Consider the following 24,540-nt stretch of genomic DNA (forward strand, 5'->3'; position numbering starts at 1 on the left):
AGGTAATATCAGAGTTAGTAGTAATAATAAAATAACAGTATCCAGGCTTCATAAAGCCAGTCCACTTCCTCTTTGTTCCATGCCATGCATGTACAGTACAGTATGAGTGTTGTATAAGCGAGGCATATAGGTCTGCGCACAGCCCAGACACGCCACTAGATGACAGCACTGTCTAACCAATTAGCTTGTGAAAAATAGCAATATTCCCAACTCCATATCGCAAGGATGTGGACTGTCCCTTCCTGTTTTAGTGCCGAGAGAGCCACCGTACCGACTCACACTGGAGCAGGAATACAGGCGCTCATAACGCGATTATGTCTGGATTTTCGCTGTGTTTGTCAAACACACAGAGCTGTATTTTCCATCGCGGGGTATACTGGTTTGTGTATTAGGGAATGCTGTTATGTTATTCTACGGGTAGCTGGTAACATAGCAGGCCTGTTTATTGCGCTGCCAACCCTTGTTCCTTTCCTGTGTCAATGATTGTCCTCCCCTCACTCTCATGGCGGAGACTAAAATAATATATCACATAGACGAGGAGGAGACTCCTTATCTGGTCAAACTGTCCGTTTCTCCAGAGAAAGTCACCTTAGCGGATTTTAAAAATGTCCTCAACAATCGGCCGGTCAATAGCTACAAATTCTTCTTCAAATCCATGGACCAGGATTTTGGGTAAGTGGCCACCGTCTGTGAATATTATTAGCCTGTTCGTCTGTCTCACTTGCTTATTATTGCGGTGTGTGTATATAACAAGCTTATTACAGGCCGTGATATGCGATGCTGCCTGCATGTGTACAAACTATAGTGCCATGTCTGTTTCCATGCTCCTGGCACCTGCTCATTATTACAGGCTACCCTGTGCGCAGTGGAGGAGACACATGAGTGTTTGAAGTGATACCAGATCCGTCCAGAGCCCTAATGACGCAGCCCTGCATCTATTCCACAGAGCCAGACCCGTGCTCCCCTTGTTAATGTCAATATATTAACCCATATTCGTGTCCCTATGTTAACCATGTGGAATATAAATGTGAGACGAATGTTGACTAAGCGTCCCCATGTTCAAGTACTCCGGTTTCATATTGTCTTGTTTTTGTTTTGGTTCCCCAGTCCCTGGTTAGAGTAACATGTGATTTTCAGTCAAGCCATGACTGAAAAATTTCATCCACTTAGCCCAGGAAGTTGTCTTTCTTTTCAGACACACAAAAACACACACACAATGGACTGCAGGTGAATCCCAAGGGAATATGGAAACCACAAACCAGGTGTTGTGACTATTAGATATGCAATCATGTAACCACCTTTTTGCATTTAATTGCCCCAGAGGAGGAGATCTGTCAAACTGCTCATATCATTTATCAGATATTGTATATTGTGTTATTACCGTAATGCTGTGCAGACTGATTATAAATGTCTGTTTGTTTTCCGGAGGAATACATGGTAGGTTAAATAATGAACAATGAAGGGGCAATACTTTGCGATTTCATCGCATTCCACAGTCCACTGGCTTTTTGGTCAGGTATTTAGGCATAATAATTTACAGTATTCTCATTTACTGTCTTTAGGAGAGAGTTAATGAAATAAACAATTACACCTACTGTCATATTTTAACCCCTGATTGTTTTGTAGCATTGTCTTTGAAACAAAATATGATTTAAAGAATAAACTACACGTCATGTGAAAGGCGTTTTTTGAGTAAAAAAATGTGGACTAATTTAGTAGAATTTGTTTTCACTGTAACTCATTTATTATTTTTCATGGTGTATTTTACCTCTGAAAGTGACAGGAACTACCTCCTCTTTCCACTGGATCCTGGAGTTATGGAATAATAGAAATACTTCCTCCCTCTTCGTCTTTTTCTCCTGTTACTCTATTTGTAGTCCTATCCTGATTTTCATGAGTTACACCAGGTCTATAAAGCTTTTCAGCTCTCTCGGTCAGCGAGATCTATTTGTATCAGGCGTCTGCTGAGGGTAGCATATTTGTGTCAGTGCCTGTTTCTCATTCCATTCAGAACAGTCACACACGGGCCCACAAACATTAATATCTAGAACGGTAATCGCATGACATGATTGTAGGAAATGCAGAGGCAGGCAGTGCCTAAACAGCCTAACGTTACACATTTCTACTGCAGCCTGACCTTGTGAGGGAAACCGGCTCTTCCTGGTGGCAGGCTAGGCTTGGTGCGCCGCTTTGTCCCCAGCCCCGGCTTCCTGCCTCTGTTGCAGTGCAGGCCGTCCTGCTCACTGGGCCTCAGGTGATCGACAAGCAGATTATGGAAACAAACAAAGCATGTTTGCCTTCTCCACATGGAGACGTGGCTCTGTGTTGCTGAACACACTACCACAGTAGGCCGACCTGCTCCTACATGTGCATCAACAAAGCATGTTAAATTATGTTGTGAATTGAAAATTGTCAAATGACTATGTTTTCACATAGAGCTGTTAGACACGGATTATAGAGGCGTCTCCATCAGCATTCCTGCCTTTGAGTTAAGGTTGAATATTCAGGCTCTGTGAGTGCCGTATGGTACTGGCACAGTATGGAAGCAAACCCAGTCAAAGGCACAGAGGATAGCAACGCTTTGCAGTAGCCATGCTGGCTGTACTGCATACACACAGACAGTATGGCTGCTGAAGAATTAGCTGGGGAGGAATAAGACTGCTGAGCAGAGAGGGAAAACATCAAATCCCTTGCAGTTATAGACAGTGTTTGAAATGTAAATGAGCAGTCAGTGCGAGGTCCTCTGTACTGGACCCCCTGCTGTGTAGGAAAAACCAGCCATTTTCTGATGGGATTGCTAAACTACATTTGTGCTGGCAATATCAGCTCTTTAAGCAACGGCCACAAGAATTTGATAAACGGTTTGCCCCCAAAACGCCTCAGCTTACTGCAGTGAACATGTAATTTCAATTCCCTTTGGAATCATGTGGAATACATGTAAACGTGGGCTGTCGCATTTCCGTTCACACAACAGAGCACAACAAATGAAACGATGGAACGTTTCTTTGTGCACATTTCAAACCTCAGTTGGGTTTTTTTCTTTGTAATATTCATTCATTCATCAATATTCATAAGACAGGAAACTAATTGAGGCTGGGTTGTTTTGAAGCAACCCACTTGGCTTTTTCAGAGACTTCAAGGTGATGATATGGCATTTTGTCATTGCCACTGGTGGTGAGTGGGTTTGAGACCTCACTATAATGCAAGTCACAGAGGCACTCTGGAGCTGAGGACGCAGCCAAGCTGAAGGTCTGAAAGAAAATGTCTTGTTTGTGCCTTACAAAATAGGGAGGGGGGGCTGGTAGGGGAATCTTTCTTCTCCTGAGGAAGTGATGCTAAGCCCCCATAGGACAAATATCTGCAGCTTTTTGCACAGACGCACCCCTTCCCTCACCTCGCTTGTTTTTTACCGTTTGAGGATTTTGAAGGTTGCGCTGCATTTGTGTCTCGAAACATTAACAGCAATGCCCTGACTGTGATCGTGACTGTCCAATATTTGTCAGATAGTGACGATATGAATAGAACTAAGACTACTGTCTGATCTTTGTCATCATGATGCTGTGAAAATCACGTGGCTACAGCACTAAATGTGTCATCAACAGTATACATGCCGTTATTAACAGCTTTCTTGATGGTGAAAGTTCAGTTTAGCTGGTAACCGAGTCAGACACTTATTGAAATATATTCTATTCACAATCTTATTTGACTAGAGATATTTTGCTTCCCTGTTTATAGTATCATTAGCATCAGCCCACCAAAGTCCTTGGACTGCTGGCCAGTGTTGGCTGGCTTCTCTCACCCCTGGTTTCTGGTTTAGGCTGTAACTACCCAGCCCTCCTGTGTTTCTCAGGGCATAAACAGCTACACAAATATCCCGACAGTGGAATATTCAGTGATCACTAGGGTAAATCTTGTGTCATTATCCTGTAAAATCTGTTAAGATCTTTTTAAGCTGGCTGCTCTAAGAAGTCAGCTCTGTGACAGCAGCCCACACCGGACACATGATTCTCTAAACAGGGCTTACGTACGTACATTCGTATATGTGCGCCTGATATCAAATGGAAGCTGACAAGAATGCAGGTCATGAGTATTTCACCACATGTCAAAGAAGGTCATCTGTGATGAGTGGAATTGTTTCTTGGTTCTTTTGGTTTCAGTTCTTGTAACAGACAGAGATATGTTTAAGGGATTTATTTTGGCATGGCAGTTCTTTCAGAAACTGTTAAACTACTGTGACATTGGTGAACTGTGTTTGCGCAAATGAAACAGGCAACCTTATTCCTGTCAAACATTATAAAGAAGAAGCACTGCTGATATTTTATTTTTGTGGGCCACTCCCACATCCTCGCAAGTCACCTTACAGCTGGTCATGTAGCTTGAGAGAGAGGATGCAAACACTTCCTACCTAACACGCTGCTGGCAGAGTCAGCCCTCCCCTCCCTCCCTTTTTCCTCCCTGAGGTGGAACAGGCCACAGCAGCAGACTCTGTGGTCGTCAGTTCCAGCCACAAGGCTACGTTATCTTCGTCCACCACTCCCAGCAATACAGCTCTCACAGCAGCAGCGTGCACAAAAACATAACTAGCTTGGCTAATCATTTCAGTTGCAGTGAAGTTCTGGCAAACAAGAAGTGAAGGGAAAAAAGCTGTGAAGACACTGTCAGAGACACCCCTGCATAAAATCTTCTTAGGCTTTCCTGCTGCTCTCGAGTCGTGCCTCTCCCTTTTCATGTACCATGGTCAAAGCCAAGAAGCTCATGTGAGATCTCCACAGAGTCTCAGAAATGTTTGGTTGTACCAATTCTGGAAAAAATCCTTTGCAAAAAAAACAAACAATGTTCGCACAGACATACAGGGCGTTATACCGGAAGCTGGAAAATATATCAGGGTGCTTTAGCCCATTGTGTGTGTGTCAGTGTTTATGTAAGGTGTTTGAGGGCTCATCTTCTATACCCCTGTGCTAGCTCTGTGACACGAGCCTAGCAGGTGTGGTGACTGGTTGCTGCTGAACTGTGTCCCAGCAGGTCAAAGGGTAACTGGGAGGTATTTTTGTAGGGAATGTACAGCCAAAGAAGAACATACTGAGGGAGGAGCACACACAGTCTGTCTGTGTGTCTTGTGCTTACTAGTGTTACTGGACAGAAAGTCACGATGTCCATTAATTGCTGATTTGAGACAGGCTGAGATTGTCATTGCTGGTGTTTATTGAGCTTACCTTTGCTAGCAAGGGTGCAAAGATGGTTGAAAGCCATTTGAAAAATGTGACTTACAAAGCATGAATGTCTCTCTGTATGTGTCAACTGGGCAGAGAAACGAAGTGTCTTCAGGCTGCACCTATAGACTGGATAAAAAAATAACACAACCATAGACTGTATAAAAAAATGTCTGCAACCTATTGTGTTATTGAGCTGACTCTCTGTCCTCTCCTTCTTCCGTATCTGTCTGCCTGTTCCCCAGGGTTGTCAAAGAGGAGATTTCCGATGACAACGCCAAGCTGCCCTGCTTCAACGGGAGAGTAGTGTCCTGGGTAAGTGAGATGAATGCTGGCCCTCTCTCCTGGCTGTGCAGCCTCAGCTCTAACCAAAGATATGTGGAGCACTCATGGATCATGTAAATGTAGCCATGTAACGCCTCCACAGAGCTTTTCAAACACTCTTCACCTTGATCTCACTATTCAGCTGTATTGTATAGGTGTGAGTGGTTCCGTCATATATTAAACTTAGCCGCTGTTACAAAATAAAATCAAGAGTTACTACCAAAACAGGAAATATCATAACATCTCGTGCAACCTATCAATATGTAAGTAATGGAAGATAAACAGTGGACAGGGACAATAAAGCATTTTATATCAATATGTCATGTTAGAAGAGGATCTGCATGTTAATAATTTATATTGATTTTTATAAATATTTATGGACTCTGGAACAATCCAGCATATAAATATTATACTTTATTGATATCTGAGGGGAAATTCATTGTTTTGCTTGCCTCCCTCCACAGGGAGGTCAGAAGTCAGAGTCAGTGACACAGTGGCGGCTGTAGAGCTGTTAAGGACTGTCTTGCTCAATATCACTTAAGCAGTGTCGATACTAACAACAGTGCTTGAAGCTGGTACTTGTGTTTAAATGTGGTCTCACTATACCACACTGCTACTCAACAAGCACTTAGTCCAAATATATGCATCTTCATGATTCAGTCACATTTGATTTACCAGAATTATTCCCGACACTACTCCAGTGGTTTCCAATTGTCTTTAAACCAGGGCACCACTTCAAATTTGCATTACATTTTGCAAAGTATATAACATTGTTTCATAACTTTATGTCAGCCACCTGTAATGTAATTAGCAGAAGAATACTGTTAGGTGATTCTAGGTGTATTTTGGCTGCTTCAAATAATATTAACTTCTTGATCAAAAAACCATGCAACCATTCATCATTTCTTTGACCACCATTTGCGTGACAAATCTTTACAGTGCTTGCTCTGGCAGTCATTATTTCTGACTGCTTGAAAGTTATGTCAAGTATGAACTATTATTATACATTGTATAAGCTAGCACAGCTTTTGAAATGGTGATTTCTATCTCTTAATTCAGTATGTTTTAAAACAAAACTTGAACTTGAAACTTGATTTAAGACGCACAATTAAAAAATGGAAATGAACAAATCTTGGGGTACTAGTTGATCTGCCTTAAGGCACCACTTAAATACATTACCAGCTATGATGGTTGTTAAGCTACGGATATGTTGTTAAGGCAAATGTAACTTAGGTCAGTTCTTACTGTAAACTGACCAGAGAAATGTTTTTTTGTGTCTAATCCCACTGAGCTCCACACATTGTGGTATACAGAATTTAAATTTGGGAAAAAGAAAGTCCTGGTATTGGATCAGGAATCAGTATCGGGAGAGAAGGGTTAGATTATACCCCAAAAGTATGTGGTATTTTTTCTTAATAAGACTGTAGTACACAAAAAGTAAGTAGTTCAGTTTTCCATAAAACTGGAGAACCCAGGACCAGAGCGAAACCTGTGTTTTTCAGACAGAAAGCCAGTCAGCACACAGACACAGAAGGTGGTGGTAAATGCAGAAATACTTCAAGTCTCTGAAATGAAGCAAAAAAAGTAGCCCACAGGGTTTAGTTAATATACTAGCGACCCCTTGAATCCCAAAGCTCGCATTAGAATAATCACAGTCCATACAGTTGTTAGTCTTTCCACGGCTGCCTGCTTTAACTTTCATTATTCTGTCTCAGATAAAAGGGGAGTAGTTGTATCTATGGGTCATTGTACAGCATCCTTTGTAGTGACACTGAACTGAGTAAAAGCACTGTGGTCTTTTAAGTTTCTGTGTTGCTTGCTGTGTTTCTCAAATTGTTATGCATAACCACCAGTCATCTCTAGGCCTCTTTGTGGCATCTCATTTCATAGCCTTTCCTTGTGTGTACTCACAAGATGTGCCTGTCTCTGGTGCCAACATCAGTGTGTGTGTTCATATTTGAATGTCGCAGAGCCAGTTGAGGTTGCTTTTGATCTTCTCTCTCCTTGCTATGGGCCCTATATCATTCAACAAATTATTTATTATTGTTTGTGTTTCTCACAGAGCTGAATATGTCTTGTCTTTGACAAATCTTTTCTTTTATCCAACTTCTTTCTCTCAGTTGGTCCTGGCAGAGAGTGCCCATTCTGATGGAGGATCCCAGTGCACAGAGAGCCATCCAGAGCTGCCACCTCCTCTAGAGAGAACAGGAGGCATCGGAGATTCACGGCCCCCCTCCTTCCAGTAAGTAGGCTGATTACTGCCTGTCATATATGCACAGTTACACACATACAGGCATTTTATGTAGATGTGTTCAAGCACACAATCCTTTGCACTGGGTGACCTTTTTATTTCATAGCGTGCCATATTGTACTGTGCAAAAGTTTTAGGCAGGTGTGGAAAAATGCTGTAAAGTAAGCATGCTTTCAAAAATAGACATATTGATAGATTATATATACCAATGAAGAAAATGCAAAGTGAGTGAACAGGAGAAAAATCAGTATTTGGTGTGACCACCCTTTGCCTTCAAAACAGCATCAATTCTTCTAGGTACACTTGCTCAAAGTCAGGGATTTTGTAGGAATATTGTCAGTAGTATGATTAAACAAAGGAATGGAAATTAAACCTTAAGTGAGTCTTCTGGAATAAAGAGTTCAATTCTGATGTCTTTTAAGAGTTTTATTCTTTGCAAAGGGTCAGACACATACAGAGTGCAAACAACAGTCTGCAGAATGTAAGACAAAGAGCCAGTGAAGAAACAGGTGACTTTATATTATGCAGCTGTCTTAGGGAGGAAGGGAGCAGGGACCAGCTGCTCTCAGATGAAGGCCTATCAAGGACAGTCCAAGGTAAACAGTAAACACGGTAAAATATCAAATTTCCATCACGACAAATATACCAGGTGCTAATGATCATAAATTCAATATGCATGTTGGAACACAATCATTAACTGAAACATAAGTTTACTGACAAAAGTCATACCCATGGCAAGACAAAGCACAGCAAGACATAAGGTGTTTATACTGCATTAGCAAGGTCTCTCCCAGAAAACAATTTCATGGCAGACAGGGGTTTCCAGATAAGCTCTTTTCATAAAGCACAAAGAAACATTGAGGACCATAGATGCAGTGATCGGAAGATTCATGGAAGACTTGTAGCCAAAAGCCATACCTCCGACATTGAAACAAGGCCAAGCGACTCAAGCAGCACATACTCTAGAGTGATGAGTCAAATTTTTAAATATTTGGCTATAGCAGGTTGTTTGCCGATGGGCTGGAGAGTGGTACAAAAATGAGTGTCTGCAGGCAACAGTGAAGCATAGTGGAGGTCCCTTGCAAATTTGGGGTTGCATTTCTGCAAACAGAGTTGGAGATTTGGTCACAATTTATGGTCTTTATGGCAGACAGATCATACCATACCATCAGGGAGGCATCTGATTGGCCCCAAATTTATTCTGCAGCATGACAACGACCTCAAAAATAGTCATTAAGAACTATGTACCGCATGAAGAAGAACAAGGAGTCCTGGAAGTGGTGGTATGGCCCCCCACAGAGCCCTGATCGCAACATCATCTAGTCTGTCTGGGATTACATGAAGAGAGAGAAGTGACTGAGTCTGCCTAAATCCACAGAAAAACTGTAGGTAGTTCTCCGAGATGTTTGGGCCAACCTACCTGCTGAGTTTTTTCAAAAATAATGTGCAAGTATACCGAGAAGAAGTGACGCTGTTTTGAAAGCAAAGGGCGTTCACACCAAATATTGATTTGATTTAGATTTTTCTACTGTTGTGTTTTGTTAACTGATGAATATAATCAATTAACGTGTCTATTTTTGCAAGCTTTCTTACTTTACAGCATTTTTTCCACACCTGCTTAAAACCTTTGCACAGTACTATATGTGAATGTAGAAAGCTCAGAGAGATTTAGGTGGTCTATACGCCTGTGTGTGAATATGGCGTAAAGTATGTGCTAAAGCTAAAGCAAGTGTGGGAACATGCATGGGTGTGAGCATTTTTCCCACTTGTATGTATGTTCCCTCCCGCCCACTCAACCATATAGTAAGGCGTTAGTCCACTCATCTATGTAAACATGATGCATACTGTGCCAATGCTGCTGATTCTTGAAATAGCCTTCACAGCATAAACATCTTCAGGCAAATACTAGCACTCTGTGAGGCCCATTGTATTTAGTCACTCAGAGCATTCATCCATACTTAATAAAAGCATATGTGGCCCAAGAACACATCAGTGCCTATTTCTGAAAGCTCAGAAATTTAGATTTTCTCGACAGCCTGGCGACTGCTACCTGAGGCCAGACTTTGACTTCAAACTCAGATTAGAGAATATCACTGCATGGGCCATGGAGAAGTCCTAAGTTAAATATAGCTACAAGGGTTGGGTGTGAGGGCTGTTGCCATTACAGCGCTAGAGCAATATGGCTGAGGCTCTATATTGAGAACATGCAATCTGTCATGTCTCGGTGTATCTCTTTATCCAGTGTTTGACATCTCAGCTCGCTTTTGCCCTCTATGGGCTGCTCCCTGCTGTTTGGCTGTCAGCTGTCCTGATGATTTTATTGTTCCCAGCCAGCTTTCACCAGGACTCCACCTTGTGGAGGAAAGCGACAGTGTGCCCGCCCCCTTACCAACGTCATTTTCCCCACCCCCTCCTCACTCTCCCTTTCTCTTTCCGTCTTTGAGTCAGACAAGCAGGCCTTTCTCTCAGAGAAACAGCATGGTGAATTCTCTGTAGTGAACCTCCTCTCTTTCTGAAATGAATCCAGTCTTACACCCTTTACCTCTGTCTGTAAATAGTTAGAATATTATTACCACTTCATTTTCTCTTTGTGCTTTATTCATGCATTTCATGTGTTTGTTGGCATGAATGGGTCTATTTGATGAGCACACAGAATAGGTGTTGTGGGCTGAGAATGGACACAACTGATGTGCCTCTGCCTGGTAATCCGGATTAAAGGACATTAAAAGCACCCATCTACATTTCCCAAGAGGGAGGGGGTGGTGATTGGCAGCAGAGGGCAGGGTGGATTGAAAGGGGGTGGCATTTGTTCACAGCTGCAGCTGAGTGCCTTGGATAATCTCCCCCCTAGATCAGCAGACCTGCCGCCTTGCTGGTCAGCAACCATCACCAGCCTGACAGACAGTCACAGCCACATCAATCATCACACTGCTTTCCAATCACTACCAATAGAAATGCATCCAAGCTACACATCTTCAGTGATATTTGCATGCATGCACTGCACTGGTGAAGCCTGGCCCAGGTGCACCCATTAGTACGCCGTAGCAGAAGCGTGTAAGCATGCCTCATTGAGTACTTTATCCCGCTGAGTGAACACAGCAGACACAGCATCCTGTCTGCTCTTGTGTTTTTAATTTGCATTGATCATCCACACTCTGCCATTGAGGTGTGTGAGAACATTGTTTTTAAACCATAGCAGGATGGTGTTTGTGTTTCTTTGTTCTGTTTATACACTATGAATATGACACTGTTTGTATATGAGCACTGCCATGAGTGTGCATGAATGCATGAATGCGCCTGCACGCAAGTGCAATTATTTATGCAGGTGTAAGGTACATGTTGCACACATGCCTAAGTGTGTATGACAGACTGAGGGGTTGAGTAGAGTTCTCACCAGCTTCAGGTTTCCTGTAAAGGTCCCTTAACCCTGGTGCCTGAGGCCACAGCATCTCCAACCCTCTGACAGAATAACAACCTGCCCTCCAGCAGCCCCAGAACCCCCAGACTCCTACTAGACCCCAAGTACACATGCCTGCTTAATGCTCAGCCCACACCTGATCTACCTCTCCTCGCTTTTTTATTCAATCTGTCATTCTCCCCTCTCTGTCTCTCTCCCAATCATGCTCCAGGCACCATCTGGGCTTTCAATAGGTCTCATTAATGCCAGTATTGTCCAGAATGGCTCCCTCTCAGGGTATCTGGTCATTAATGACACTTAGTGAAAAACACATCACATACCGCAGAACAATGAAACTGCTATTTTGGCCAGAGGAATTGAATTTGAAACAGAGTCATAATATGTGTTGCATATTCCCTTAAGGCTGGGAAACAAGATATTATAACAGACGGAAGTATGTTGTAGATGGGGATTATGTTCAGGAGTGTTGGTCACAGGCTGACTAGATAATTCATTTGAAAGACCTTTCTGTGAGAGGGACCAAGGGAGTGTGTGTTTTGTACATCATTATGAATCTGACTGAAGTTTTCCGATGTGTGTATTGCAGTGCGAATGCGGTGAGCAGTCGAGATGGCCTGGACACCGAGACGGGTACAGAGTCTCTCCTGAGCCACCGCAGAGAGCGAGAGAGAGAGCGGGCACGGAGGAGAGCGAGAGAAACTGAGCGTGAGTATTATCAGCCAGGAACAGATGGATCCTAAAAACGCAATTATCTTGTCATTTCGAAGTTATTACCTTTCACTGCCTCTCACTCAGCACTCAACCTTCTTACTCTGCATAAGTCACTCACAAAAAAAGTGGACAGACAGCAGACATGTATGGGGAAAAAAGGCCCTCAGGGATCACATGGTGTTTGTTGAACTTTAGCTATGCGAGACTAAGAAACACTTGGAGATCCAAATTCTCAGAAGAGTGAAGAAAGTAAGTGAAGTGAAGTTTCTGGAATTCACTGTCTTGCCCAATAATTGTCCTTCCTCTGTTTTCTGTGTGTGATCAAGTTTATGGTCAGAGGTTTTCCGCATAGTCACACTCCAATCTTATACGATGATTCAGCCTATAATCATGTCTACTGACTATAATATAATATATTATAGTCAGTAGACACTGGTGTTTTGTGAAATATCAGAGGAAAGTCTTTTGCAGCTATTGTTGAGAAATAAATGCAGCCATCTGCAGTCTACCTGGAAAAGAAATTGTTAGGATCCATTTTAAAAGCCCCTGACAACCGTTATCAAGTGCGAACACACCTCCTTTTATCGTTATGGCATTTGATGTCAGCAATGTCTATTAAAATCACTTTGGTATTAGAAGGGGGGCTTTCTTCCTGCTCCTTCAAAAGAGCCGCTCTCCTTTACAGGCTCAATGTTCTTAATATGAGAGCCTGCCAGGCAACATCACATGTCTGCGCTTTCCTCAACAGAGAACAGGGTATACTGGTGCTGCATGAAAACGTGTGTTCTGTTATCGACATGATACCTGCTATATTTTGTGGTATCCGCTTCATTCTATTCCTGCCCTTGCCACACAGACATTTTTGCAGAATTAGCATTTTAATGGTAGGAAGTGAAAAACCAGCAGCTTCTGGTGCTCACTGTCTGCTTGTGTTTTTACCCCTAGCAAATCCAGTTTTCTCTCTCTCTCAGTCTCTTCACAGCAAGCCTGGCTTTTTTGCATCCTGCGCTCCAGGCTTATTATGCAATTAGTATCACAGAATACAGCATCAGATTGAGGATGTAGGAAGAGCTGTAACTGTCTTGCATACTGGAAACAGATTTAACTGTATCCTAGCAGAATAACTGCATAATCACATCTGTTGATTTCAATGCTCTTGTGCGTCTTGTGACGGTGATGTTGATGTTGTTGGCGCTCACCATGTCAGCTAACTGCCAACTGCACATCTGTTTGTGGGTGATGCAGCAATACCTCCAGTCTAATGAACTTTGCGTCTGTTTTCCAGCCTCCTTCGTGTTTTCTGACCTCAACACAAATCAGACCCGATCATACAGACGGCAGAAAGTAGAGAATTACTATTCCTCTCCCCCTGTCCAACACACACACACATGCAGTGTGTTTTTCTCTGTTTCCTTGTCTGGCATTCCCTCGCCTGCTAGTTTGTTAGCTCTAATTAAGTGAAACCGTCAGGGGAATTGGGTAGGTCGCTCTTGGTTTACCGGCAGCAATAAATCCAGCAAACAAGACCCCATATAATGTAATTCAATTTGGCTGTGTTGGCTCAGTGGTTGTTGTCACAGTCATATGGCCTGTATGTCAAGACACGTGAGGGAGGAGCCAGCAGCCCCACCTGTTTCACAGCCTGCAGCATCAGCAGCAGAAGGAATTCCCCCGTCACCTTATACACACGCTTCAAGTGATTTTGTCTCAGCATGAATGCTAGATGTTTTACAGTGATCGGTTAAAGTGCTCAGCCCTAGTAAACATATCCCTCCTTTTTTTCTGCCTGTGCTGTAGCGTTTGAGAATGACTGGATGAATAATGCAACATTTCAGGAGATTCTGATATTCAGATGTTACATTGTAGCACAGATCATTTAATACCCCCAAAAAAGAAAATAAAAACATAGCCAATTCATTAAGCATGATGCTGTTCTATGCTGTTGGGATTTCAAGGCTGAGGTCAAATACGACATGGCTAATCCAAAGAGCTTGTATTTGTATTACCACAAAGCACAAACAGCTGTGCAAAACTGTCCTCCGTGATGAAAAGGATCTTAAAATCATGTTTAGTGACGCGATGCTGCTAAAAACATTTGGGCTTTTAACAACCTGATGGTGTTTTCACCTGAGGCAGCAATGGGAGAGAACAGCACATCATCTCAAATCTCATATTATCTCTGTTTTGGAGAATGCCATCATCTGATTTGTCAGAGAAAGATTAGCAGTCATTCTATAGTTGCGTGCTACAGGAGGGAGGGTGGGAGGAGGGAGCAATACTTTCTCCTGACTCTCAGCTCAGTTTATCTGTGCGTCGGATGAAGGCACACTGTCAGCTGTGGTGAGAGGGATTTGCTGTGTTATGTCCGTTGATGATATTTGACATCTAAATATGTTATATGATGCGTGTGATTTAATTTTCTGCTTAGTTTAATGTAGGTATTTTTCTGATTTGTCCAATGTGATTAGGGAAAGTTAAAATGGGAGGGTATGTGTTTAGCAGTGAGGAGAGAGATTTATTGTACTTGTTGTGAGCTTTTATAGGGTGATGCAGGATTATGTAATGTTAACCCACTAGTAGAGAAATTATCAATTTAAAATGTTACGCATTCACTTTATCTGATTAATTATTTATTTATTTGTGGATCATTTAAATATTTTATTAGTTTACAATGTATGTATTACTAGTTTTAAAATGTCACAATTTTTGAAAAGGTTGTGATCACATATCTAGTCAAAAAGTGACTCACATACGTCTTGTTTTCTTACTGGACACTCTGAGTATCTTTATTCTTATTCCCTATTTTTGTCACTGCCTCTATTGTAGATAAGCTGTGAAGCCTGTCAGCAGCCAGCCGGTGGGCAGAGACCGTCTGGGGCTCAGGCAGGGTTTTAATGCGCGGCTAGCACAGACGGAGCAGAGCACAAAGACACAGATTTCAGTCTGGCTTGGTGGACCTGCACACTTGTTTTTTTGTTTTCTCTGGTGTGGCAGTCCTCTGAGCGTGGGAGGAAATATGTTTGAGTAATAACCGACAGTAGGTGTCCCTCTGCTGATTGAGTGTTTATGTGCAGATCTTTCACAAAAGCACCCTCTGGGTGGAGCTAGTGATGGGAACTACCACATTGCTGGAATGTTTTGCTTGCTCTCAGCGAATGCACTGGCTGCCACGCCCTCTTCGCCTTAGGAGACCTTTCCAGCCAATCCGCTGTCACCCTGAGACAGCACCACCTCACTGGCAATGTACGTATGGAGATGGGCAGGGTAGTCATACACTGCTGGGAACTTTGAGAGTGAATTTATGTAGAGGTTTGTAAAGTAAGGCACTGTAGTTGGAATACATCTCAGGTTGGTGTATTAATTTTTCATTTTTATAAAATGATTTGTACCTTTTTAATATTTTATTGAAGCCCAAGTAATTGTTTTTTGTCGTATTTGTCCTCCCATTTACTCTCCTGTACTTTACTTTGTGGTCTGACTGAAATCCAAGTTCTGCTTTTCAGTTCATGTTTCCAATAATACTAAAATCTTCCAGAGATATCTGAGAGTGAAGTTCCTCTGTTGTTTCCGTCACTGTTGCTCAGATAACTATGATCTTTTTCCAGTTCCGCCATTCTCAGTAACACTGATTTGACCCCACTGACTCAGTGCTGTTCTGCTCTTTCTCTCTCAGTTCCTCGCATCAACGGTCACTCAAAATCAGAGCGCACTGCAAGGGACTCAGCCATGGGTTATGACAGCGCCTCAGTAATGAGCAGCGAGCTGGAGTCCAGCTCATTTGTTGACAGTGAGGAAGATGAGGATGCTAGCAGGTACATTTACATTACATTTACTCATTTGGGTAACATAATAGCTCACTTCAAAATGTATTCTGCAGTAGCTTTTGTTTGTTTCTGTTTTTCAAAGAAATTAGTTCATAAAAACCTTTAAAAAGAGTAGTAAATGCCATTTCTGTTAAGTTCATAATGTTTGTTTTTCACTGAGGCTTTCCGAGGTGTGTGAGAGGTTTTCACATTGTTTGTGGCTAACTAATAATTCTTTTAATTATGAATTAATCATAATGAATTGATTCATCGCAAAATGTCAGAAATTAGTGAAAAAGTCACAATTTCCTAGAGACCAAGATATCCATCTTGCTTGTCGCTGGTCCAACAGTCCAAAACCCAAAGATTTTCAATTTAAGATATGAAACACGTAAAAAGCCAAAAAAACTCACATTTGTAAAGCTTGAATTAGCAGATGTTTTTTGGTTGATAAATGACTTAAATGATTAATCGACTTTAAAGTCCTCATTGTAGATGTACTAAAATAAACACATGAAACACTACTCAGTTTTTTCCCTCTTATCCTAATCTCTTTGTTTCCTCTTTCTTCCTTTCCATATTATTAATTTCCCTCTCTCCTTCTGTCTTTCAGACTCAGTAGCTCCACAGAACAGAGTTCTTCTTCACAGCTAATGCGCAGACACAAACGCCGCAGACGGAGGCACAAAGTGGCCAAAATAGACCGGGTGAGCAACTCTAAGACACATCCCTACACCTGCTGAAACTCACACTGAGTATAAGAAACAGATGGGAGGACTGATTGATGCAGACTTTATGAAGAGGTCAAAACTCCAGCAACACTTGTAGTATAAAGAACTATTTCTGTCTAAATAGTTCTGTAGTATAGTCTTTCAGACTTTTTCCCTACTCCATAAACTTTGGAAATATGTGAAGATGTGCAGGAAATCTCTACTCTGATATATACTTTATGCCACTATTTCTGATGTGCTTTACTTATTTATCTTCTTCCTGACTTTCCAGTCTTCATCCTTCAGCAGTATCACAGACTCCACTATGAGCCTGAACATCATCACTGTCACACTCAACATGGGTAAACTTCTATAACTAGTGACTTATTTTTATTTATTATTTTTAGTTTTTATTTTCAGATGTAATACTGCGCTCATACTCATTCCCTGCTTTCTCCCTGACAGAGAAGTACAACTTTTTGGGTATCAGTATTGTTGGTCAGAGTAATGACCGGGGAGACGGCGGCATCTACATTGGCTCTATCATGAAAGGAGGAGCTGTGGCTGCTGACGGAAGAATAGAACCTGGAGATATGCTCCTCCAGGTGAACAAGAAGATACTGCCTTTTTGATCTTAAGAACCTCAATGTTGTATTTACTTCTGTTACTAGGCACTTTTATAAAAGTTTTAATACTGCCTCAACTTTTCCGTCCTGTTATCACCTCTCTTGATCTCTGTGCAGCAGAGCTGTACGCCTAATATAAAACACACAATGGGTGATTATAATTTGTTGTTGCCCCAACATTTATAATATAGGTCTAATTTTGACAGTGTTTGTAGAAAGCTGCTTAGGATTTGCAGGCAACTGAATGCCTGAGAGCGCTGCAGAGGTTAATGTGCATTGTACATAAACACATTTGGGCCCGCTGCAGAGGTTCAAAATAATATTTTTGTCATGAAAATGTAATTTGATATAATGAGTTAATTTGATATTTTGTTGTCTGTCAACCAGGTTAATGACGTGAACTTTGAGAACATGAGCAATGACGATGCTGTGAGGATCCTCAGAGAGATTGTTTCCAAAACTGGGTAAGAACATATAGCTTGCTCAGACCAGCTACTGAGCATTGTGATTATTTAACTCTCTGCTGCAGAAGATTATCACATTGAGAGCCTAACCTGCTGTATGTAAGTTGTAATCTTCTGCTTAAGACTAATCATAGATCAGGGTGCTGTTTGGGTATTCAAAGGATTTAAAGAATTAAAGCAAAGCCTATTGAGAAAAATCGTGACTGTAAAAAAACAAGTATATCCCCACAGTTTATCCATTGTTGCCAAAAACAGCATGTTTGTTGCTAGATTTGGTGACTTTTCTCCTTTCAGACTCCTTTCAGACTTGTGGCTTTCTGAGCTGGAATCAGCATCTTTCCTACATTGCTTTCCTGCTTGTTATACGAGTTTAGAGCAAGCTTTTACAGTACATAGAATACTGTACACAACAACACTCTACAGTATGAATATACAGACTCTTCTTGTGGACTCATTTAGTTACTTGTGGTAACTTGGTTAAGTAGTTTCCACTGAAATGTAAGCAACAGTGGAACAAGTCAGTCAGCAATTTCTGACAGCTGTGTAATACAAAGTAACGTGGTCAGTAATGTGTAGTAGACAATAGTGAGTTCACTACTGTCTGTTATATTATTTCACTCAACCATACTTTGCTCTCCCATCTTTCCAAGATCTCTATTCAACTGAGTTTCTATTTGCTTCTTCTCCAGTCCTATTAGTCTTACTGTTGCCAAATGTTGGGACCCGTCTCCACGAAGCTATTTCACCATCCCTCGTGGTAAGACAGCCATTAGTGCTATATTGCAATCACATGGATACATATCCAATTTTCCTCAGCAAATACATATTTTACCAAGTCAAAGTTGCCTTATTTGTGTCTTTTGTTTAGCTGAGCCAGTGAGACCCATTGACCCTGCAGCCTGGATTTCACACACCACAGCCCTCACAGGACCTTACCCACACTATGGTAAAAACAACCAACCACCTCCTCCATCACACACTATGAAACATCCATTCTGTGGTAATTATGATAACCTTACAATATTTGAACAATTGAAAAGTTTTTTTCTTTTGCTTGTCAATATTTTCTCATAAACTCCTCTCCCATCCCAGAGTTTGATGACTTGCCTCTATCTGCAAGTAAAACAGACATGGCAACCCTCGTCAAGGTGATGCAGTTGCCTGATTCTGGCCTAGAGATTCGAGACAGGATGTGGTTGAAGATCACCATCGCTAATGCCGTCATTGGTGAGAAAGGCTGAGCTGTGTGGGCTTGCACAAAACTCTGTTTTTACTTTACTGTATGTAATGCATGTATATTGGAGAAATACACAGATCTGTGTTGCATGTATATACTGCTCAGAACCTTGGGGCTGTCTATGAGGAATAATGCCCCAGTAACTCTTTAAAATAAACACACAAAGAAACCAATATGTTTATTTGCCTAGAATTACAAATGTGAAATTTGAAACAGGAATTCTGAAAATGATTAAGTCTTTAATCACATACTAGCTTTTCTCAATTTCATGAAGTACTTTCAGTTTATTGTTCCAACTTTATTCAAAGTTCTTGCAACCTTGCCTGCATGTAGCCGCTGTGGCCACTATGTTTGTTGTGCATATTGACAGCATTTTTAGCATCTGTTCAACACATTAGAGCAGGAGCCTACATGTCTGTGTGTGTGTGTGTGTGTGTATGTTGCTGTGTCAGGTGCTGACGTTGTGGACTGGCTTTACTCCAGAGTAGAGGGATTCAAGGACCGGCGGGATGCGAGGAAGTACGCGAGCAGTCTGCTGAAACATGGCTACCTGAGACACACCGTCAACAAGATCACCTTCTCCGAGCAGTGCTACTATACCTTCGGGGACCTCTGCCAAAGTCAGCGTGTCAATAATACAACTCCATGTGTATGACTTAAGTTATGAATGGAAGGATTGTACTAAATATTTCCCTCTCCGGTTCTGTTTTTTCTCCAATAAGACATGGCATCACTCAATTTAAATGAGGGATCCAGCGGTGGAGGTTCTGAGCAGGACACCCTGGCACCACTCCCACCCACCAGCAACCCCTGGCCCCTGGGCGGGCAGCCATTCCCCTATCCTCCCTTTCCCTCAGCACCACCCAGCTTCCCACCAGGATACTCAGACCCATGCCACAGTTTCCACAGTGGGAGTGCAGGCAGCCAGCACAGCGAGGGTGAGCAATGAGAAGGAGGGGCAAGATGGGCCTTTGAGAGTTCCATAAGCCTTTCATTAATTAATGTTATCATTTGACTCAACATGCAACATGACATTATCCCTAATCTAAGCATCACTGACATATGATGTCAGTATTAACAAGTGTGTGACTCATGCTAATGTTAGCTTTACTGGCTCACTGGGCAGGAAGTTGACATTGGAGTGATTTTTTTATTAATTCAATATGTGTATTCTAAAACACATCCTGTATTGTCAAGGTCAATCATGAGCATCTTGAGTCATGCAGCGGACAGCTCTGCAGTACTGGGTGTGTACACCAAACAATATCTGTTCAACCATGTGATTCCAAATCACCAGCTTGAAATGATGAACGCCGAGTCCATCCCTCTCCATCAGTTCTCAGATGATCTTTTGTTTTTCATTTTGAATCAGAGCGTGATAGTGCTTTTTGTTGGTTCTGCATGGTTTTTGATATCTGCATTGGGGGAGAGTGGAGAACCAGGGGGTACTGGGTGGCTATGATGTGTGGTTATAGTATACATTTTAAACCAGGCAGTTAAGTCAGATAATGGTAAGTTACATGTTACCATCTATCAGGTTAATTTTCATTGTTTTGAGTGATTCATTCAGACATCGTGATATCTTGCTTTCAGTTGGTTGTCACTCTTTCATTTGGTTTATCTGCAACCTTTGAAACGTGGAAGGACAGAGATGACAAAGATAAGAATAGTCATGGTGATGTATTTTATATGAATCTATCAATTTGTAGCATTGTGTTTTTTGGCACTTGCAAACGAGTGTCCGTGGGTAATTGTGTGTCTGCCTGCTTGTTTGAATGAGTGCATGTGTGCATTTGTGCATCTTTGGGGCGGTTTCTCTATAACTTGAAGATTTTTTTTGTTGGATGATAAGAAAAAAAACACCACAGCCACGGTTGTAATAGTAGTTAGGAAGACAATGGGCCAGATGTACAGTAGTAGGGTACATTAGGTAGTGCGGGAAGGGCTGGGAGGTGTGTGTAATTCTGTTGTTCCCTCTGTTTCTGCTGGGCAACGGTAGACTGAAGGAGGAGGTAGTCCCAGGACACTGGGGGAACCGGTAAGCCTGCTAACCCCCTCTCCTCCTCTCTGCTCTCTTTGCTCTCTCTTTCTCACCATCATCTTCTTATTCTATCCCTCCTCTCTTTCTCAACATTCTCCACCTATCATACTGTGGCTTTAAGGTTTGGGTTTTTTTTTCCTCCACCCGTCCCATGCGTCCTTCTTCGTTCGTGTGTATCCTGTGTGTGACTCTCCTGACAGTCTATTCTCCCTCTTTGCACCTCTGGGCATGCATTTGTACTGTGCTGGGAGGTGCATGATGCAGGATCATCATTCCTAGGCTTGTGCTATCATTCTCACTGATAGGAGGCGATCATGCACCACTTTACCCAGTACTGTTGGGCTCATTGCGGAAGGGGAGGGGTGGAATGTTTGATTTTGCAACAGTGTGGTACACCTCTATCAGTATGACACCGCCAGTGTGCAGCATTGAGACCTGACACTGATCTACTTTTAAAACAAAATTGACATTGTGAATATAACAACTTTCTTAAACAAATATGTTGTGTTATTCTGTATTATCTGCTTAAGCTGTATTAAGTGCTGTGTAGTAGTGTCTTTCTGATGCAGGTGTATCATATTTACATGTACAATCTGTGAATGTTTCACTGTTTGTATAAATATCAGATGAAGTCCTTGGTATTGGTTGCTGCAGGTGGAACTTGGTGGGGAAACCTTTGAGATAGTCATGTTTGTCCTTGACTGTTGATTCTTGCCAGATTGCATTAGAAAATATCTTGTCACACCTTAAACAAAGTACACTGATGTATTTAATGATACATAATTATGTACTGCACAAGGTGATCTTTCACTTAGTAACATGTCATGTGATGTACAGTGTCTGTTGAAGTTCATGAAGGCTTAGTAAGCTTTTTTTTAATTTTGTTTAATGTGTGACCCTCTGCCTCAATGTTAATCATTATAAGCTGGTCTAAATCCGCTGCTGCTGATGAGCTGGAGCTGCTGACTGTGCATTTATTGTTAAGTGTACTTGTACTGTAGAAGGCCAAACTAAAATGTCTGTTTTCTTTCCTTAACAGGAAGCCGAAGCAGTGGATCCAACCCCAGCGCAGGCAATGGTAGACGCTCCTCCCCGCAGGAGAAGGGTCAACGGTCAACATGCAGCGAATCAGAGCCCCGCGTCCGTGGAGGGAGGCGCGGTGATAGGTCTGCCAGCCAAATGAGTCATCACAGCCACGCTGTCTCCAGTCACAGTCACGCCCGATCAGGTCTCAGTCAGAGTCAGACACACAGAAGTCACTCTCTCTCACAGAACAGCCACCCATCCTTCACCTACAGCCACGCCCCCTTCACACAGCCAGGGCCAGGCTCATGTGCCCACAGTGAGCGAAGCCATGCCTCCTCCTATGGCCCCCCAGGCTTGCCTCCCCCTTACTGTCTGGCCCGTCTGGCCCCCAAGACCTCTGTCAGCAGCACACCCCCTGGAGCCCCTCCTGGGAGAGAGTTAGCAGCCGTTCCTCCGGAGCTCACCGCCAGTCGCCAGTCTTTCCAGCATGCTATGGGCAATCCCTGTGAGTTCTTTGTTGACATCATGTGACAGGACAGTGCCTTTAAAACTCATGGAGCACAAAACAATTCTCCCCGCACCCACTCTTTTGTCTTTCCTCTCAGTCTTTTGCCTCTGACCATCTCTTAAGTTCAGAATGTAGACACTGGCCCTGCTATCTGTCTGTACCTCTGATGTCTAAGTAAAGAAATACAGGCAGGATGAGCACAACAGGAAGGAGTCCTCTCACACATGGGTCCTCTGTGGCTGAAAACCCTCTTTTGTATTGACGTGACGTGTACAGTTTGTGAAACGTGAGTGGTATTCGGTGTGGTGATTCTTTAAAGCTGCCGCGCAGACATTTTTGGGAGTGTGTGTTCTTCTGCCTAGGATATTTTCTGTTCTGCAAGACCTTTAAGCTGGCTGGGCCTGGATCTCAATCCCCCAGACCCAGACCGACAAATACCGGCCATATTTAGGAACATTTCTCTGGGCCTAGAACGTGGAATTGATCTTCTGATTCATATCTGTGCGAACAGATAAACGCATGTTAAGCCAAACCTCTGGCCCCATTTCTTTTATACTGTGGCTTTGCCACCAGCTTATTCAAGCTCTTACCTGCCAACTACTAAAATGCTAACCTTGATCAATTCATGACCAGTGGATTTCTTCAACTTCATAAGATAATAAGTGAGGCCCTGTAGCCAGCCATTAGTTTAACTAGGCTGCATATTGCATGACTGTCTCAACTGCTTTAAAGAAAAGAAATTTTATGAATACATTTTGTTTAAAGTATTACCATTATTGGAGGGAGGGGTTACCTCTTGCCAATGTTCTAAAGGAAGAATCCGTACACTGGATGATTTTTGTGATGTTATTTATGTGATCATGTTGCATTGAAGGTGTCATACTTTGTCTACTATGGCTGACTGACAGACAATCAGACATCACTCTTTGTGAATCAGTGGCCAGTTCCCACTGTCCTAACTTTGTCGAATGTATCATTATTCCTGTCAGTGCTTAAACCCTGACATTCCTAACACTTTAAACTTAACTTAAACCCATTTAAGTAAGCAAATCAACTTACAAACAGGATTGCAAACAGTGGACTACCACCACAGCTGTGAAAGCAAACTCAAGGGTTGACATGAGATAAACCAGTTTGCTGAAAGCATCATGGTTGTCTCCTTCGTAGCAAGTGTGAACTTCGATAAAAGTCAGCGCGATAAAAGCCAAAGCCTCACATTGAGTGGTGGATATTTTGTAATAATGTAGACGCTGTCTATGATGTAGATCTCTTTTAGAGGTCATCGTCTGACACTTCTCATTTTACGACTTCAAAGTGACTTCAAGGGGATTCCTGGCCTTCAGATACTGATCTCCTTGCAAAACAATGGCAAACCCCGTTGGATCTACCTAAAATATAGTTACAGGAGGGAAATAACACACAGACAGTAGTTTTATGAGCACTTTTCCATTTTTGTCTCTCCCTCCCTTTAGTATGAAACACTGTTTGCAATCAAAGGCTTTTCTTTAATTTTGTTTCTTTACAAAAGAAGAATAAATTGTACATAGAAATTTATTATATATATGAATAAAAATATATATGTTAAAAATGTTTTCTGCTTTTCCATGATAATCACCTGTAACATTTTACCTTAATAGTCTCACCCTGAATATATATTTTTCTCTTTTTTAGCAGGACCACTAGATGGAGACATTCAGTGTGTAATTTACACGTTATTAACCCACTTATTAAATTGTAAGTTTGATATGTAAAATGCATTTTGGAAATGACTGAATGCAATAATTACCCATTTGAATTGAACTGACACAATCACGTAGGTGGTCGTTTCTCAAGAGGCCTACATGAAGACCACTGGTTGGTGAGTATACCTAAAGCATAAACTATAGTTGTTATGTCACCACAAAAGCAAATGTGTCAGCCACACAGTGTGCTTTGACGCTCAGCTCACACCCCTGAGTGGAACAACTGCTGTCGTGTACTTTCCCAGTGGGCTGACTCTTAAAAGGCTAAAATGCATGCTAAACCCATAGAGACCCCTTCTCTCTCTTGACCCATCAGCCACAGACACTATTGTTTGAAGTTAATGCCACACCATGTGGGAGTCAAATGAGAGGATGTCAGAAGACGTTTGTCAGGAAGGAAGTGATGTCAGACCCTTGAATGAATATGCCCTCGCATGCAGAGGCAGATTAAAAAAGTACCCTACTAAAG

The 24,540-nt window shown here is 42.2% G+C and overlaps 1 protein-coding gene across 4 annotated transcripts; it reads left to right on the forward strand.

The window, feature by feature from the left end:
• Positions 1-276: 276 nt before the first annotated feature.
• On the forward strand, positions 277-23,926 carry dvl1a (dishevelled segment polarity protein 1a). 4 transcript variants are annotated; one of them, XM_046055201.1, is made up of 15 exons: positions 277-672; positions 5,456-5,525; positions 7,655-7,776; positions 11,790-11,908; positions 15,588-15,726; positions 16,331-16,424; positions 16,720-16,789; positions 16,893-17,032; positions 17,441-17,517; positions 18,207-18,274; positions 18,386-18,517; positions 18,610-18,744; positions 19,207-19,374; positions 19,477-19,692; positions 21,835-23,926. In XM_046055201.1, the coding sequence occupies exons 1-15, from the start codon at positions 503-505 to the stop codon at positions 22,350-22,352; spliced, it is 2,238 nt and encodes a 745-aa protein (XP_045911157.1). In that variant the 5' UTR covers positions 277-502; the 3' UTR covers positions 22,353-23,926. The 4 variants fall into 4 exon arrangements, with proteins under 4 accessions (XP_045911157.1, XP_045911158.1, XP_045911160.1 ...); XM_046055202.1 differs by having other exon boundaries at positions 18,386-18,463; XM_046055204.1 differs by lacking the exons at positions 277-672; positions 5,456-5,525; positions 7,655-7,776; positions 11,790-11,908 and adding exons at positions 14,831-14,951; positions 15,067-15,157 and having other exon boundaries at positions 21,835-23,923.
• The last annotated feature ends 614 nt before the right edge of the window (positions 23,927-24,540 follow it).

Source organism: Micropterus dolomieu, linkage group LG08, assembly GCF_021292245.1.
Source record: "Micropterus dolomieu isolate WLL.071019.BEF.003 ecotype Adirondacks linkage group LG08, ASM2129224v1, whole genome shotgun sequence".
Taxonomy (NCBI): domain Eukaryota; kingdom Metazoa; phylum Chordata; class Actinopteri; order Centrarchiformes; family Centrarchidae; genus Micropterus; species Micropterus dolomieu.

Excerpts from the sequence above, each read along its gene's own strand:
- dvl1a (XM_046055201.1), top strand. The coding sequence starts at position 503 with ATGGCGGAGACTAAAATAATATATCACATAGACGAGGAGGAGACTCCT. Across the intron at positions 17,518-18,206 it reads GAGATTGTTTCCAAAACTGG|TCCTATTAGTCTTACTGTTG; the intron begins GTAAGAACATAT and ends CTTCTTCTCCAG. Across the intron at positions 19,693-21,834 it reads AGGCAGCCAGCACAGCGAGG|GAAGCCGAAGCAGTGGATCC; the intron begins GTGAGCAATGAG and ends TTTCCTTAACAG.